This window comes from Bactrocera neohumeralis, chromosome 5 (assembly GCF_024586455.1).
Source record: "Bactrocera neohumeralis isolate Rockhampton chromosome 5, APGP_CSIRO_Bneo_wtdbg2-racon-allhic-juicebox.fasta_v2, whole genome shotgun sequence".
Classification (NCBI taxonomy): domain Eukaryota; kingdom Metazoa; phylum Arthropoda; class Insecta; order Diptera; family Tephritidae; genus Bactrocera; species Bactrocera neohumeralis.
The window spans coordinates 64,117,241-64,134,584 of record NC_065922.1 but is presented as its reverse complement, the minus strand read 5'-3'; the positions used below and the strand labels follow the sequence as shown (position 1 = coordinate 64,134,584).

Genomic DNA, 17,344 nt, shown 5'->3' with positions numbered 1-17,344 from the left:
TTGTTCTCGTTGGATCCCGCACAATTTGACAATCGCTTAAAAAAAGGCTCGTGTGGATTGGTGTAAAGAAATGCTGAAAAAATACGATCGCGGTGCTTCAAAAGACGTTTATAAGATCGTCACAGGTGACGAATCATGGATCTATGCGTATGAGCCCGAAACAAAACAGCAATCGACAAAAAAAAAAAAAATAAAAAAAAAAAAAAAAAAAAAAAAAAACATTTTCGTTGATAAATATGCCTATTTATATTATTAGGCCAGAAATATATATAGCAACCTACGTATCGTATTAAAGACCTCTCCTCGAATGATAACTCTCAGCGAAACTTGGAAAAGATATTCTCTTACAAGGCCGCCTAAACAGCCACGCTGTTGAAGAATGAGCTTGAATTGTACACTACAAAGAGGAGGAATATGCAATCGCCAATTCTATAAGCAACCAGCAAGCTTCACCTATCCACACCTAAGGAATTGAATATTAAGTTGTAAGCATTTTGAAAATCATTGTAAACATGTGCATTGATTTTAAGCAACACTGTAAATTGTATACGTGATGCAATCACAGAAACATTGGATAATACGTTGTCGTTTGGTCACTAGCGTGGGCTTGCCTGGTCGCAGTCTCTTCCAAAGTTATCGGTTCGCATAAAGTCAATAAATGGTTTTATTAAGCGCGGTATAAGTCGCCATAATGACGTATTGATATTCACTAGTCGTACTGACAGAAGAAATGCGCATGAAGACAGTGGTGCAATTTAAAATGTGTGTGGTCGTCGTGCGACTTTGAGCGCCTACTACGTGGGTGTAGCTGGCGGCATTGTCATGGACATAAACCGAGAATACCTAGGTTGTGGATGTGGATTGCCAAGAGTGTGAAAGAAATGTATATTAAATATGCTCATCATCATACCTGCCTGATGTACACCTGTGTGCATTAACTGCCGTTTTTGTCCACACATATCCTCATCAGTCAGGGCTTCTGTCAACCGCCTTTTGTTGCGCACCAGACGTCATATCTTCAAGCTTTTATTTCAACTCTCCTCATCCTTTCGCGATACACACCCTTCGGCGCGCTTGCCAGTCACATGCGCTAGCCGGGCTAAGTTGTGGTAAATTACAAAATTCGTTGCACATTTGCAACGCGGCTCCGCGCCGTCATCAACGCCCCTATGGCGGCGCGATTGCGCACCGATAAGCATCTGCGCGTTGCGATCGCGCGGCAATACGCGCAAATAAATACATAATACGTACATTTGTATGTGTGTCTGGCTGCGCGCGCGCGTTGTGTACACTCCTTCAAAGCGATTGTTGCGATTTTCTACCAACCTCTGACGCTTGCCTGGCGCGAACAATGCGCAAAAATTAAAAAATTAAGCTCGCAGCAATGCACCAACTCATTTTCGATTCGCTATTTTTTTCTGCGCACCAGTGCAATAGCAACGTTAGCGTATTACAACAACCATCTGCTACTGTTGTTGTTGTTAATGCAATTGTTGCTGGTTTTTATAGCTGAGCGTAAAGGCTTATCTCCCCGCCGGAAATCAAAGCGGACTTCAAAGCGCGCCGCCGCGCGCCACCAGCCAGCGCGGCTAATTCGCTGACTGAACGACTGTCGTTTTATTTTCGTTTTCGTTATTTTTTCTCTATTTTATTGCTTTATGAGCTGTGGTTTTTGCTGCTAGATTTAGCAGTAACTGTTGCTGTTTTTATTGCTGGCAATGCGGTGCGCGGCTGAGTGACGGCGCGGCTGTGCTGATGTCTTTGCAATTCGCATTTTAATGCAATTGCTGCCGGTGGGCAACAAAGTTGTTGCGTATTCATAAATTCATGTCGCTGTACTGTTGTTGTTGAGACTGTGTGTGTTTTTCGCGATACAATGCTTTATGACCCAGCGTAATGTCTGCATTTCGGAGCGTTCACGTTGGCGTTTTTGTACTTTGTTCTGTGCTTTCAAGTGTTGCGCAGCAAATTCGCAGGTGTGAATGCTTTTTTCAGCTACCCTTATAAATTTAATGTCTATTGTTTCGGTTAATGTATGTAAATAATAATAAAATTAATTTAAGTACAAACGGAATACTAATCCACCGGAAAACTTACAAGCGTGTGGATGTATATTAATTGGTCAACATAATTACTATATTCCGCAAATAACAACACTAGTTTCGAATTGGATCTGCTGTTACCAGTCCATGCTCAAAAACTCACGAATTCAACAAAGAGCCAGCATTTGCATTTATTTATTGGCATAATTTCCGTAAAAGCATTGTTTTGTAAGAAATTAACTAGTTCCGAAGTAGACCGAATATTACTACTTCAGCCTAATGCTGCTTTAAAAATGAAAGCTTACATATGCAATCTGAAGTGTCATTAGAGATTTATACTTCGGCATAGTTTTCATATAACTGGTGTTTTTGTAGTTGTAGTACTATATAGCTCTGTTGCTGTCAACCCAGCTGTCAAAGTAAACGTTTGTGTTTGACATTCAGTTTAGCATTATAGCAAATTACTCTCGACTATCTCGGAAGAAGTTGAATTGCAGCGCCCCTCATAAATTGATGCTAAATCAACTGAAAAGCGCGATAAATCAATAACTAAATAGGTCAGAGACGTAAAAATTTGCCGCTGGGATGGTATGAGAAAGCTTTATGGGAGCCGGTGTGAAAATTGTACAATGGGCGTGGCACCGCCCACTTTTTGGCGAAATCCCATATTTCGAGAACCGACTGACCGATTTCGATAAAATTTTGTATGTGGCATTTTCTTATGCCACGTTGTGAAAATGAGCGAAAAGAACAGCTGGTACGACTAGGAGTGCCGTGTCGCAGCGGAGAGAAAACAGACTGTCTACCTCGCAACGTTACGATCGACCACAACACGTGCGGGATGGGATAGATACCGAGAGTTAAAGAGGGAAGCAAGACGCATTTATAGACAAAAAACGAAAGAGGCCGAAATGTGTGAGTACGAAGAGCTTGATAAGCTGGCCGACAAGGTGATGCTCGAAAATTCTACGAAAAAATGCGAGCAAACAGAAGGTTTCAAGACCGGAGCATACTCTTGTAGAATCCCCAATGGCGATCTAGTCACTGATGCCCAGAGCATACTTAAATTATGGAGGGAACACTTCTCCAGCCTGCTGAATGGCAGTGAACGCACAACACCAGGAGAAGGAGAACCCGATTCCCCAATCGATGACGATGGAGCAGACGTTCCACTACCCGACCATGAAGAAGTTCGAATAGCAATTGCCCGCCTGAAGAACAACAAAGCGGCAGGGGCCGACGGATTGCCGGCCGAGCTATTCAAACACGGCGGCGAAGAACTGATAAGGAGCATGCATCAGCTTCTTTGCAAAATATGGTCGGACGAAAGCATGCGCAACGATTGGAATTTAAGTGTGCTATGCCCAATCCATAAAAAAGGAGACCCCACAATCTGCGCCAACCACCGTGGGATAAGCCTCCTCAACATCGCATATAAGGTTCTGTCGAGGTATTGTGTGAAAGATTAAAGCCCACCGTCAACAAACTGATTGGACCTTATCAGTGTGGCTTTAGACCTGGCAAATCAACAACCGACCAGATATTCACCATGCGCCAAATCTTGGAAAAGACCCGTGAAAGGAGAATCGACACACACCACCTCTTCGTCGATTTCAAAGCTGCTTTCGACAGCACGAAAAGGAGCTGCCTTTATGCCGCGATGTCTGAATTTGGTATCCCCGCAAAACTAATATGGCTGTGTAAACTAACGTTGAGCAACACCAAAAGATCGGGAAGGACCTCTCCGAGCCGTTCGAAACCAAACGAGGTTTCAGACAAAACGACTCCCTATCGTGCGACTTCTTCAACTTGCTGCTGGCGAAAATAATTCGAGCTGCAGAACTTAATCGAGCAGGCACAATCTTTTATAAGAGTGTACAGCTGCTGGCGTATGCCGATGATATTGATATCATCGGCCTTAACACCCGCGCCGTTAGTTCTGCTTTCTCCATACTGGACAAGGAAGCAAAGCAAATGGGTCTGGCAGTGAACGAGGACAAGACGAAATATCTCCTGTCATCAGACAAACAGTCGTCGCACTCGCGACTTGGCTCTCACGTCACTGTTGACAGTCATAACTTCGAAGTTGTAAATAATTTCGTCTATTTAGGAACCAGCATTAACACCACCAACAATGTCAGCCTGGAAATCCAACGCAGGATAACTCTTGCTAGGAGGTGCTACTTCGGACTAAGTAGGCAATTGAGAAGTAAAATTCTCTCTCGACGAACAAAAACCAAACTCTATAAGTCACTCATAATTCCCGTCCTGCTATGTGGTGCAGAGACCTGCTAGGTCATGTTGTCCGAATGGATGAAAACACTCCAGCTCTGAAAGTATTCAACGCAGTACCCGCCGGGGGAAGCAGAGGACCAGTTGGGGAAGGACCTGGCTTCGCTTGGAATATCCTATTGGCGCCACGTAGCGAAAAGAAGAAACGACTGGCGCGCTGTTGTTAACTCGGCTATAATCGCGTAATCGGTGTCTACGCCAATAAAGAAGAAGAAGAAGTTCGAGTACTTCGTCTGGTAATTGGCGAATGACACGCGTGATGGTTTGTTCCAAGGCCTGATTCGAGGCGACGTTGTCCGCATAGACATTAGACTTTGTATATCCCCACAGGAAAAAGTCTAACGGTGTGATATCACACGATCTCGGTGGCTAATCGACCGGCCTAAAACGTGACATTATCTGCTCACCAAAGTGTTCTCTCAATAAATCTATTAATTGAATATTTCTCAGTTCTAAAAATTTTAAATACAAAAACCACAACCCTCTTACACCTGCGCTGAGAGCACTTAGACACGACTAAACACTACAAGTACCCCCATTAGTGGTTGCAACGAACGCAAACAACACAACAAAAATGAAAATTATGTTCGAAGCCACACAAATCGAACCAGAGAACACGGCTGCGAACGGCATAAACATTATAGCCGGGAAAAATAAACAAAACCGGCACAACGAAAAAGATAAACTACGAGCAGGGAAGATGAAAGCAAATTTGCCGCTTGGTGTGCAAAATCAACAACAACGCTTACAACTTGGCAGACTGTTTGGTAGTTGCATGCAACATGTTTGAAAGCGCTCGAACCAGTTTGAAGCGCGTACACTTTGCGGCCGAGGTATATCAACAGCTGCCTAGTGGAAATTTGAAGAATTCTTCAAGCGGATGTCGAGTGAAACGTATGTGCTATAACGAGCGCGCTCCGTACCTTTATTGTACAAAAGTTAGTGCAGCAACAACAAAGTGTAACGTAAACGCGTCGTGTGTGTTTGTTGTTTACGCTGAAGTGCGTGTGCGAGATTTCTTACACACTTTTGTAGAAAACACAAAAATAACAACGAAAACTCATAATTAGGCTACGCGCTGATTAAGTACGTGTGCGCGCGTTTGTGTTGGTGTGCGAACGCACGAAAACTCGTTGCCTACCTGAGGCAACGCCGCTTGACTCAGTTACATTGGCGGTTGGCTGCTTTGTGCGTTTTTGTATTACTCGCATTCTTTTCGGTTTCTGCCTTTTGTGTTGTGTTTTTGATGCGCTTGAGGGAATTCCATGCGCTTTGATGTTATTTTCATGTGACCCGACAGCAACAACAACGACAAGCGCAACATGAAAAGTGGCCATATAGTCAGTGCTCCATAAAATCGTGTAAAGCTGCTATTTATTTGCTGCGGCAGTGAATGTGTAAAGAAGGAAACAACACAAAGAAGTAGCATAAACGGCAGAGAACAGCCGCAAAAACAATAAGCATACAATAAGAGGGGCAGTAGATAAATAATAAGTGTTTGTGGCATGCTATAATAATGCTAAATAACAACGCAGATTGTTTACATGGAAAACCAAAAAGGAATGTAAAATAAAAAAGTGTGCCTGGTAAGCTGCACAACGCTGTACGCTTAGAATTCGGGCGCGTTTGCGTAATATGCCAGTGACAAAGTTGTACTAGTTTGCTTAATATTTACAAAAACAACAAATACAAAATTTAAAAAATATTTTTTTGATAATAAAATAAGTGACAACAACAAATAGTTGCTATTAAACACAATGTGCTCCCATAAAATGTGTCGTCCCTATGCGAGCATGTGCTCTGTAATCTACTGCATTATCCTGCAATTAGTTGCAACCGCTCACGCTGCGAACACCGGCTCGGCAACGAATCAACACATGTCCAACGGTGTCATCAGCGGCAGTAGCAGCAGTGTGGGCATTGCCAATGGCAACAATGGATTACAATGTCAACGCATCACGGTGCCGGCATGTCAGGGTCTGGGCTACAACATGACAGCTATGCCGAATTTGGCCGGACACACCAACCAGTTGGAAGCCGAACTGCGGGTGGGTACAAAAAACAAAAAATACAAAAATGACAAATAATACAAAGAAATTACCGAAAAGTGCACGAAAGTGACCAATAGGCAATAATAACCAATACGAGTACAATAACGTCTTTCAAAAACTGCTAAATTAGCTGTGAGCTCACTGAGTTATGACACATTAGTGCCGGATTTGATTTTCTGTCATGCTTAAATAGAGAAACTATGAATCGCTCAGCCAAAAATATGTATAGAGTTATTGTGTGGCTAATCAATTTGGTTTACAGTTACTCTTTGCGATTCGTCAAAGTTTGGAGAGTGGCGTAGCGAACAGACAACTGGCATAAATAAACTATAGATAAAATAACGAGCGCTTATAATACTTTAGAGGTTATCATAACTGGATAAATTTGCTGTAGTTAATGAAGTCGAAGAAAAGACGTTAACTTCGTTTGCAACGAAGCTCTGGAAAGGTGGTCCGTTTATATGATAGCTACATACATATATATGCTTTTGTGGTACCATCTGAACAATATGTTCTGTAGCGTTGCTTCAGATAAAAACCTATGTCAAAATTCGTGAAAATATTTTACCAAATAAAAGAATTTTTTACACAAAGACTTGAGTTCGATCGGTCAGTGCTTGTGTCAGCTATATGCTATAGATATCCGATATCGGTGGTTCGTAAATGAAAAGAATTTTTTCACAAAAACTGAAAGACTAGTTCACCTAAAGAGTGATCCATTTCGAGGTTTCCTACTTTTTTAAAGAAAAAATACAGAAATTTCAAATTAAATAGGGAATGTTTATTATCATTCGAAAGAACATGCTTCGGCATTTATTTTTTGAGACAGACAGCTGCTTTCGTTGGTCATATACATACATACCTATGTATGTATGTACATACATATATATTTTATAAGTTAGGACGGACCTCCGACATGTCGCTCATTTATAAAAGACCTTCTGTAGTAAACTAACTGGATACACAAAATGTCGAGATCTTTTTCATCTAATACAAAACTCTTAATAAAATTTTACTCAAATTCTTAAAGTGAGAAAAACAATCAGCTTAAGTTTGAGCGATGATCCATTTAATTTCGAACGGTTCTATGAATCAGGCTGAAAGTTTAAGGAAGATAAAAGGGTATTTTTTATGTCGTATACCTATATTTCCATTAATTCCAGTGCGCTGAAGATCAGCTTGACAGTGCCTTTAAGAGACCGAGCGTAGTACATATTTTTTACTTTTTTCTATTTAATTACTTAACCTTTTTTACAACAATTTGCTAGAACAACATTTTCCTTCATGTTTTATTCAAAGCGTACTAAAAGCCTTAATAATTTACATTCGCAATTATTTGATTTACACTGCAACACCTAATCCAGCCACCATCAAAGCCTCCTACCTATAGCTATACTCGTTTCCAAATAATTGCAGCGCGAGTTGCTTGGCGCGGCACATCTGTCTAACTGTTAGTTGCTGTGTCGTGCCACCGAAAGCCCCGCATGCCTTTGATGAGTTCGGTGGAGTGCTGTGTTGAGATGCGTTCCTTTGCGTTTCGCGGCTAAATACAAATGGAAAAACCACTTGCTCACACGCCAGCACTCGCATATAAAGATCAGACACTTTAGATAAGCACGCACAGCCGTTGAATGACAGCTCAAGTAGTGAATGACAACGGCTCGACCGATCGGCCGCCTGTGGCCGTCCGTACTACAGACATATATATGTTTGTTAGTTTGTATGTGTGTATATAGTGGCCCACTAAGTGTGTGATACTGACTTTATCGCTCGTAAAGAAAATTCTCAGAAGTTTCGTTTGTACGTGTTTTGTGAAAATTTCTTTAATATCAACATCAGTTGTTGTTGGAAATGGTTTGCGAATGCAAAGCGATGAATTACTGACTTTTTAGTGTGTGGTATATACTATACATATGTATATGCTCGGATCTACATACTTGCAGATTAAAGTTTATATAATTATATAGATTGCCCTAAGTTTGAACCAGCATATCTGATATTAGACCGATTTTAGTCTTTGCAAAAAATTACTAGTACAGTAGAGGCCCGCTAATCCGGATCAATTAAAACCGGCCCCTATCCGGAATATAAGGAAATCCGGATTACCAAAGACATATCAGAACTATGTATTATGAAAAAATATTTATAAATTTCTGTTTGTTTATTATAACAAATAATACACATGTTCCAAAAAAACAAAAAAATCTTAAACCAATAAAGCATAAAAGCGAATGTAGTGAATAATAAACATGTCATCCGGATTAGAGACTACGGATAGAGAATGTCAGTCCGGATTACAAGGGACATAATAGAAATTTTGAGTTTTTTAACCCTGTCCGGATTACAGTGGAATCCGGATTAGGCCATGTCCGGATTAGCGGGCCTCTACTGTAACTGTTTGAACCCGATATAATTTCAGTTTATATGAGTTGTTCACAAATTCTGATTGGTTTTGCTTAAGGGGTTAAGGGTAGTCAGAGGCACGAAAAATGAGAATTTTCAGTGGCTATTAAATCGATTTTAAAAATGAGATTATTTTCATAAAGTCACGAAAATTTAAAAAAATTAATTTCCAAGTTATAGCTATTAAAAAAAAGATGACAACCATAAGTCCTTTGAGATTCATCTAAAATCAATCGGACAAAAAAAATTAGTTTTATAAATAGATAATCCTAGGCCTGATCGAAGGATTTTTTTTTTCAAAAATTAACAAAATGGCGGCCTCAGGAAATTTTTTGTCTAAATTTTTGGGAAAAAATCAACAGTTAATTGGTCTTAAAAAATCGAAATTTTTGAAAAAAAAAATCCTTCGATCAGGCCCGAGTTTATTATGTATTCTAAAAGCTGTATAAATTTCATTAAAATCTACTGAGCGGTTCAAAATTCTGACTACGCCTAACCCCTTAACAGAATTGACCGGATATATGTACATAAAGTAGGTAAAGCCGAATCCGTACATTTTTAGACTCGAACGTCGAGGAAACGTTAGAAACTGCTGTATCCGGATCTAATATTTCATGTTGATTACTGCTGCAGTTCGAATACTTTAAATAATAATGTAATATTTGAGGTTGTGATGAACTTTCACAAGTAAATTTGAGTCAATATATTGAACTAAGGAATCTGCAGACGATTAAAAGGGTAGGCTTAGGTCTAGCTCTCTCTAATGGTCGCCCTTCGTTACTTTTCAATGAGTTTTTAAAGTTGACCAAACAAAACCGAACTATTTTTCGAGATGATGTAGTAAATATCATATTACATACATACATATATGTAGGTATTATAAAATTTAAACTCCCGCTGTCAGATATAACCAATATATAACCATTTTATAACCAAAACTCAAATTTTGTTTCCATATGAGTGGTTTCTATTATATCGTTTTTCCTACGCCTGTAAACTTATGAAAACTGTTATTTTGCATTTCGGTGCCGATATGCATCATATCCACTACTTTTTTTTAATTTCAAAAAACTAGAATTTTAAAATTTTTATTTACACATAATTGTGCTGACAACATTCTTAGTGAATGAAAAACAGTTGGACGGGGCGCAAAGAAAGGTGGGAGTAAATAATGTAAAAGATAAGAGTGATAAACTTATCTACCAACACAAAAAAAAAATTAAACAAAACGAAGTCTTAAAAAACTAACAAGACAGAAGTAATAAAACGAGTATTTACGAATGGTTACGAATCAAGTGTAACTTATTGTGCTTGACGGTTATGAAAATGACAAGCCGGCAAACACATACATACATGAAATTTTATACCCAACACATTTTACTGCAAAAATAATTTTAAAATTAAAAAAAAAAAAAAAAAAAAAAACAATTGGAAAAAAAAACGAAAATAAATCACAATAAAACAATCATTATAAACAATTGTTCGCTGATATTGGACCACTATAGCATATGTGACCTGGTCTACGAAAAGGGAGCTAACGTGCGTAAACTAGTTTTCTGGGAAAAGCTGTTAAAAATAATCGTCAGTTTCTCGTTATCTCATTAATTGTTCTCCTTTTTTTTGACACCTAAGCCCCTTTTCCGTAGACCAGGTCACATATAATACATATCTACTATATAATCGAACAAAATTAGGTACTTTTATGAAAAACTTAAACACTTTTGGTATTTACAAGGTATCTTCATGAAAACTGGCACATATTATTGTTACAATCTTCGAAGAAATTGTTCACCTCGCAGCACTATAGCACATAAGTAGCTGTCATACAAACCGTCCGTTCAAAATCGAGTTCTTGTAGGGAAAATTGTCTTATTTGACGAGATATCTTCCGAAAATTTGGCGTGTTTATTGTTGTTGTTGTAGCGACAGAATTCTGCCGAGTTGACAGTCCGTGGTCGGACAAAAATCCGGGTCCGTTCCGGTTACGTACATAGACCCGACTGTCGTGGGAACGGTTTTTTGTCCGAGGCAACGTTATAATCTTCGAACAAATTGTTCAGTTCAGACCACTGTAGCATATAGCTGCCATACAAACCAGCCGATCATAAACGAGTTCTGGTCTGAAATATTTTGTATTTGTGGAGGGTATTGAACCTTCGTTGCCAAAGTTAAGGTTTTTTTTTGTTTTAAATCAAAATTTGTTGCTTTGGGTATAAAATTTAGCATATTTCTCTTATCAGTCTACAAATATCATTGTTTGTATGTATGTATGTTTGAATATAGGTGTGCATGTGTTTGTATTTAGTGGAACAGGTGAAAGGAGTGTAGTAAATAACAATTGTATGTTTGCGTGTTCATGTAATTGTGTTTTGTTGTTGTACTATTATCAGTATTTTGCTGTATTTCTTATAGGTTATTTGCTCAAGTTGTTGCTGTCAAATTAAAAGACAATTTCAGTAAGTGGTCTCGCCCATAGAGATTGGCCAAGGCATTTAAATGCAAAACATACATACATAAATACATATGTGCGTGAATAAATATGTACATGTATGTATGTATGTATGTATGTATGCTTTGGTTTTTTTTTAATGTAAGTATGTATCGATAGTTTTTAGTTAGTTTTTCGTGTAGCCAGTTGCTAATAGGAAATATGCAATTTATAAAGACTTGCAGATAAGTGTTACATAGATACTTATGTACATACGTTATAAATATGTACATATGATTTTAAAAATATATATACATATATAGTATGTACATTAAAATTACGACTGACTTGCTTTTGAGTTTCGAAAAAGCTTAATAGATTTCCTGTCTGTTTCAACAGCGTTTGAATAGAAAATCTTTGTACATACTAGTACGTATATAAGTAAATATTATATACATACATACGTATAAGTATGTATGTCTGTTTTCTAGCGCTTTGCTTACTTTTAATTATTTATCTTTGAATTTAAAGCGCCACCTTTTTGTCGCTGCTGTCGGATTAAGTGTTTACACTGTTTACCTTCCCAATGCGCGCACATGTGTGTACGTATGCATGCATGTATATGAGTATGTGCACATTTCTTCACTGCTCAATCAGGATTAATCAGTCAAGAGAAGTTCTTAAAAACTACAAAAATAATCGTACATATGTTATGCGTTTATGTATGTATGTACACATATGTAAGTATGTATATGTGTGTAGTTTTCTTAGCGTCTGAAGCAGACATGCTGCACTTTGATTTGTTTGGCTGTTTGTATGTATGTATCTAAGCAATTGCTTTGTGAGCAGCCGCCTCAAACTACAGCTATAAATACTTGCTTACATATGTATATATGTACATATGTATTTCCAATATTATCTGCCCAATTGTGCGTCTGAAATACTATTTGTTTATTTGCCTTTCTGCCCAGCCATATTTTTTTTCCTTCGGCCGCTTCCAATGCAAACAAATTGCGCTCCCACAGGTGATTGTTGGCTGAAGATGAAAATAACGCCGATATTGCTTTATTGTTGTTGTAAATTCTATTGCTGGCACACACACAACCGCTATATATACTTTCGAACGCGCTGAGATGCCATATGCAAGCGAAAAGTGTGATTTTGAAGAAGGTGCGTCAATTATTTTGTGTGTAAACAACACTTAAGTATCGCTACATACATAATACGCAGGTATATACATATGTATGTATTTACCTTTTGGCACATGGTTGCAAAGAAGCACGCAACGTAACAGACAACACTTAGTTAAGAATGCTGTGATGTTCAAATAAATCTGTATACACACAGTATAATGAATGTGTTTTTGTATAACAGTGAATACATAACAGTAATTGCGGTAATTACAATAACAATTACGCGACCAATGTGCTTAGATGATGTAGTAAAGCGATTCATAACTACGACAAAATGTCAAATACTTACCATACAGCATATCATAACTTTATTATTCAGTAAAATACAGTTAGTTTCGTAGTAGGAACTTTTGCTTTTTCGAAGTCAAGTTCGAAAATTATATTTTTCAAACAGTAAACTTTTTTTTCAGTAAAATACAGTTAGTTTCGTAGTAGGAACTTTTGCTTTTTCGAAGTCAAGTTCGAAAATTATATTTTTCAAACAGTAAACTTTTTTTTTCAGTAAAATACAGTTAGTTTCGTAGTAGGAACTTTTGCTTTTTCGAAGTCAAGTTCGAAAGTTATATTTTTCAAACAGTAAATTTTTTTTCAGTAAAATACAGTTAGTTTCGTAGTAGGAACTTTTGCTTTTTCGAAGTCAAGTTCGAAAATTATATTTTCAAACAATAAACTTTTTTATTTGTTTTTAACGAAATTAAAATATGTATATATTACCTCGATTTCCAAAAAAAATGTTCCAATCTGAACTTGATTTCGAAATATTTATTTTTCGAACATTATGATTTCTTATTCGTTATAAAATATAATAGTATATGGTATTTACAAGAAGAACTATTCAAAAATATACTCAAAAAACTGGAAAATAGGTTCGTAGAATTGCTTTTACTTAGCTATAGCCATTTGTCAAAGTTCATTTTTATACACTGCATACATATGTTCGAAACAGCTCTTTGTTAAATGCTTGAGTTTTATATTTCTTTAAATTTGTTCTTCTTAAACAAAAAAAAAACACGATTTGTACCTAAGTTCGAAAATTCGAAATTGGAATTTTTCAATTTGTAAATTTGCTCGAAACAGCCCTCTGTAAAATAATTCAATTTTCTATTGATTCTAAATTCGTTCTTTTTAAACAAAATATATTTTTACCTAAGTTCGAAATTTCGAAATTACAGTTTTTTAACAAATATTTTTATTTTCAAATTTACTTATTATTTTGTAAATATTTTTCTTTGTACTAAAGATGTTGTTACTTAAGAAAAAAGGTCTACATAAGTTCGAAACATCGTTTTAGGTAGAATATAATATAACTGTTATTGAAAAAAGTTTTGCTTTCATCTTCCATCATAACTAAGTTATAGCTGTTTCCTAACTCGTAATAGCTGTTTCCTAACTCATATATGTACATATTTACATATGTATGTGTATATTTTTATTTACGTTATTTGTTTTGATTCGAACATAAGTTCGAAACAGCTGTTTACAAGCAGTGGTGTTTTACGATCGTTTCAACTAGAATTCCAGACAATTATTAGTGTAGAAAACATTTTCGTTTTTCATATTCGAACATAAGTTCGAAATAAATGTTTTACAACCAGTAGAAATTTCTACGTAATTTTCCAAGGAAATATAATTGTATTATTACGATCGTTTCAAGTAGAATTCCAGACAATTATTAGTGCAGAAAACATTTTCGAACATAAGTTCGAAATAAATGCTTTACAACCAGTAGAATTTTCTACGTAATTTTCCAAGGAATTATAATAGTATTATTAAGATCGTTTCAAGTAGAATTCCAGACAATTATTAGTGCAGAAAACATTTTCGAACATAAGTTCGAAATAAATGTTTTACAACCAGTAGAATTTTCTACGTAATTTTCCAAGGAAACGTAATAGTATTATTACGTTAGGAATTTTGTTTTAAGAAATTCGAATTTAATTTTAAGAAAACTACTTTTCGAATTTTCGGAATAACTGATTGCTTTTAAGTTTAGAACCAAATTATTATTGTTTCTTTATATTTTTTTAAGCTTTTTTAATCTTCTTTACAATGTTAAATGGATTCACATACTTACTCGGACTACACATATGTATATATGTATGTATGTACATACATATGTATGTATATACATACTTACATTATCTAGCGTATAAATAAGTACATATGTATGTATGTATGTGTAAGAATATTCCAACGTTCGTCTTATTACTTTATAATCTTGTCTTATCATCCGAATTTCTACTCTTTCAGATATACATACATACATACATACTTATGTATATGTGGAATTGCCGATGAATTGGCTGACCTCTAATGCACCATGAAAATTTCAATTTTTCCTCCGCTCGCTGCAATAAATTGCTTTTATCTTCCACTTTTACCGATCGTGGAAGCTGTTAGCAGCGTGTACATACAAGCATGCTTACATAATAGCGTATAATGCACAAACCAAAAGCATAAAAAGGGATAGTCTCCTTTTCCAACTAATAAACGCCTCTTCTTTGGCGCATTCTTTGTGTAAAACTCAAAAAAAAAAAAGTATAAAATTAAAAAAAAAAAAAAACAAAAACACAAAAATTAAGAAAGTAAGAAAGGTTGCCGTTCCGCTCATAATGCTGCAGCCCAGCTAAGGCGTCGCAGTTGCTGCCGGTCCTAAAAGTCCATTAGCACCTTCCGTTGCGGCGGACACGGCCACTGGTCTGCTGCCGTTAGAGTATCATGCAATTGCATGTGTTCCCCTGCATTCATTGTTTTTTTGTTCAATTTCTTTCAGGCCTTTTTTTGCTTGTCGGCTTCCCCTTTTCGTGTGCTGGCCTTTCAAATTGTCCGCATGACGTTTCGTCTGTCTGCGCAGGCGTCTGCCGATGTTTGGTCTGCTGTGCAATGCACTTCAAACGAAATGCAGTTTTACTTGTATGTCTATATGTGTGTGTGTGCTTGTGTACGCCTGTTGGCCGTTGTAATCGAAAATTGTTCCAATACGTAAAAGAATTTGCTTGTTCCGCGCAGCGCATCTGCAGCGCGGCCAACAGCGAACGCTCCACTTCTTTAAATTAACCTATTTGCTGTTGTTGTTGTTGCTTCTCTGCTCTTACGACTCATGCAGTGCACCTTTGGTTCGATACGTCTTTGGTGTCCGCCTCTTTTTCATATTTGCTGGACGTCTGCTGTGAACATGATTTCTTTTTGCTTTTTCACTTCCACTCATTTCGTATAATTGTTCTGCCTGCTGTTTTGTTGTGGCTTTTAGTTGTTCTTGTTGTTGTTGTTGTTGTTGTTGAAGTGTTTAAATTTCCGTAAATTAGCATTTTTCGCTGCATAATGATTCAACTGCAGCGCGAAGGTGCAACCCTTCATGGCGCATTAAGGTTTTTAACAGTTTTTACTCTCTTTTTGACTTTGTTCTTCCACAGAATTATTGCTTTCTTCATTTTTTTTTTTGGAATTTCGATTTTATTTCTCAAATTGGTTTTCATTTTCGAGTTCTCTGAAATTTAATGGTCTTGTAATAGGCAAAAACAACAACAGAAATGCATTAATGACCTACAATTAGTCTCTTGTATTGAGAGTACTTATGAGGAATAAAACGGTTTTAGTAAATTTTAGTATGCTTTCTTTTAAGTCAGCGATTTGAAATTTTGGCACACGTCCTTTTCTCCCAAGAAGCTGCTTTGAAGCTGTCCATATCAGTCCACTATAGTCTATAGCTGTTATACAAACTGACTGATCAGTCTGTCTGAAGTCTTTGTATGGGAAAAATTTTTATTTGACGAAACATTTTCATCATAAATACTATTCCAGTTCTCGTTATAATATCTGAACAAAGCTTTCGGATCGGACTACTATAGTATATAGCTGTTATACAAACTGACTGATCAGTCTGTCTGAAGTCTTTGTATGGAAAACTGTTTTATTTGACAAGATATCTTCATCAAACTCACCATAAATCACTATCTAAGTTCACGCTTATAATATCTGAGCAAAGTTTTCAGATCATAGCATATAGCTGCTATACAAACTGAATGATCTAAACCAAGTCCTTGTATAGAAAACTTTTTTATTTGAGGAGCTATCTTCTTATAATTTGGCACAAATTATTTTACGAGGTTTTTCAATAAGCTCCAAAATGCCTTGGAGATCAGAGCGGGCTAACACAGCATATATCATATACTTTAGGGTGTTTTTTTTTTACTATTAATTTTTTCCACTACCGTCACGAAATTTCCTTGGAAATACCCTAAAAAAAATCCCTTGAAAATTTTAGCCCTTAATATTAACATTAAGAACTGGACCAAGGCCTATAAAAATTTTCCATAGAAAATACACTACAATCGTGAGTTTTTATCTTTAAATTCCTACAGATCAGAGGTATTTTATGGCATCGCTTTGACTTTAGATGCATATTTCTCAGAATTGTTCACGCTACAAAAGTGCCCAGTGCAACAAAGTCGTAACTCACACCGGCGTGGTAGTACGGGGCTCTAAACTCGATTTTTCCAAGAATTTCGCAATTTTTTGTATATATCTCGTAAATGACAGGAGCTATAGAAAAAATGTACATGACAAATTTGTAGAAAATTGTATTTGCTATAAAAAAGGTTCGAGGTCAAAATCGCTATCATTAATACTTCTCGAGATATTCGGCTTTTTAAGTAAGGCTGTATGCAGTTTTCAAAGATTTTTTAATACATACCATCTATAAAAATTCTATAAGTTGTTCATATTAATTTCCAATGGTTTATGAAATTTTTTTCTGTTAATAGTAGACAAAATATGTTCATAAAATATGTTTCAGCGAGTTCAAAGAGAATTTTCGAGTTAAATTGTACAGTTTTATTGAGCGGAAATTAATGAAACACAAAGCCTACAAGATCAAAGCGAGCTAATTGAAAGCGCACACAAAGCAAAACATATTTCCATAGTTTATTATTAAAA

At 36.7% G+C, this 17,344-nt stretch overlaps 1 protein-coding gene across 5 annotated transcripts in view; it reads left to right on the top strand.

Annotated features, from left to right (window-relative positions):
- Window positions 1–5,217: 5,217 nt before the first annotated feature.
- The window catches only part of LOC126759164 (frizzled-3), a 485,412-nt gene continuing 473,285 nt past the window's right edge, over window positions 5,218–17,344 (top strand). For all 5 annotated transcript variants that reach the window (XR_007666974.1, XR_007666972.1, XR_007666971.1 and 2 more), the window contains exon 1: window positions 5,218–6,382. Coding sequence is in view for 1 of the 5 variants with exons in the window: in XM_050473837.1 (XP_050329794.1) it covers window positions 6,092–6,382 (291 nt within the window). In the remaining 4 variants the exon portion in view is untranslated. The remainder of the gene's footprint in view (window positions 6,383–17,344) is intronic.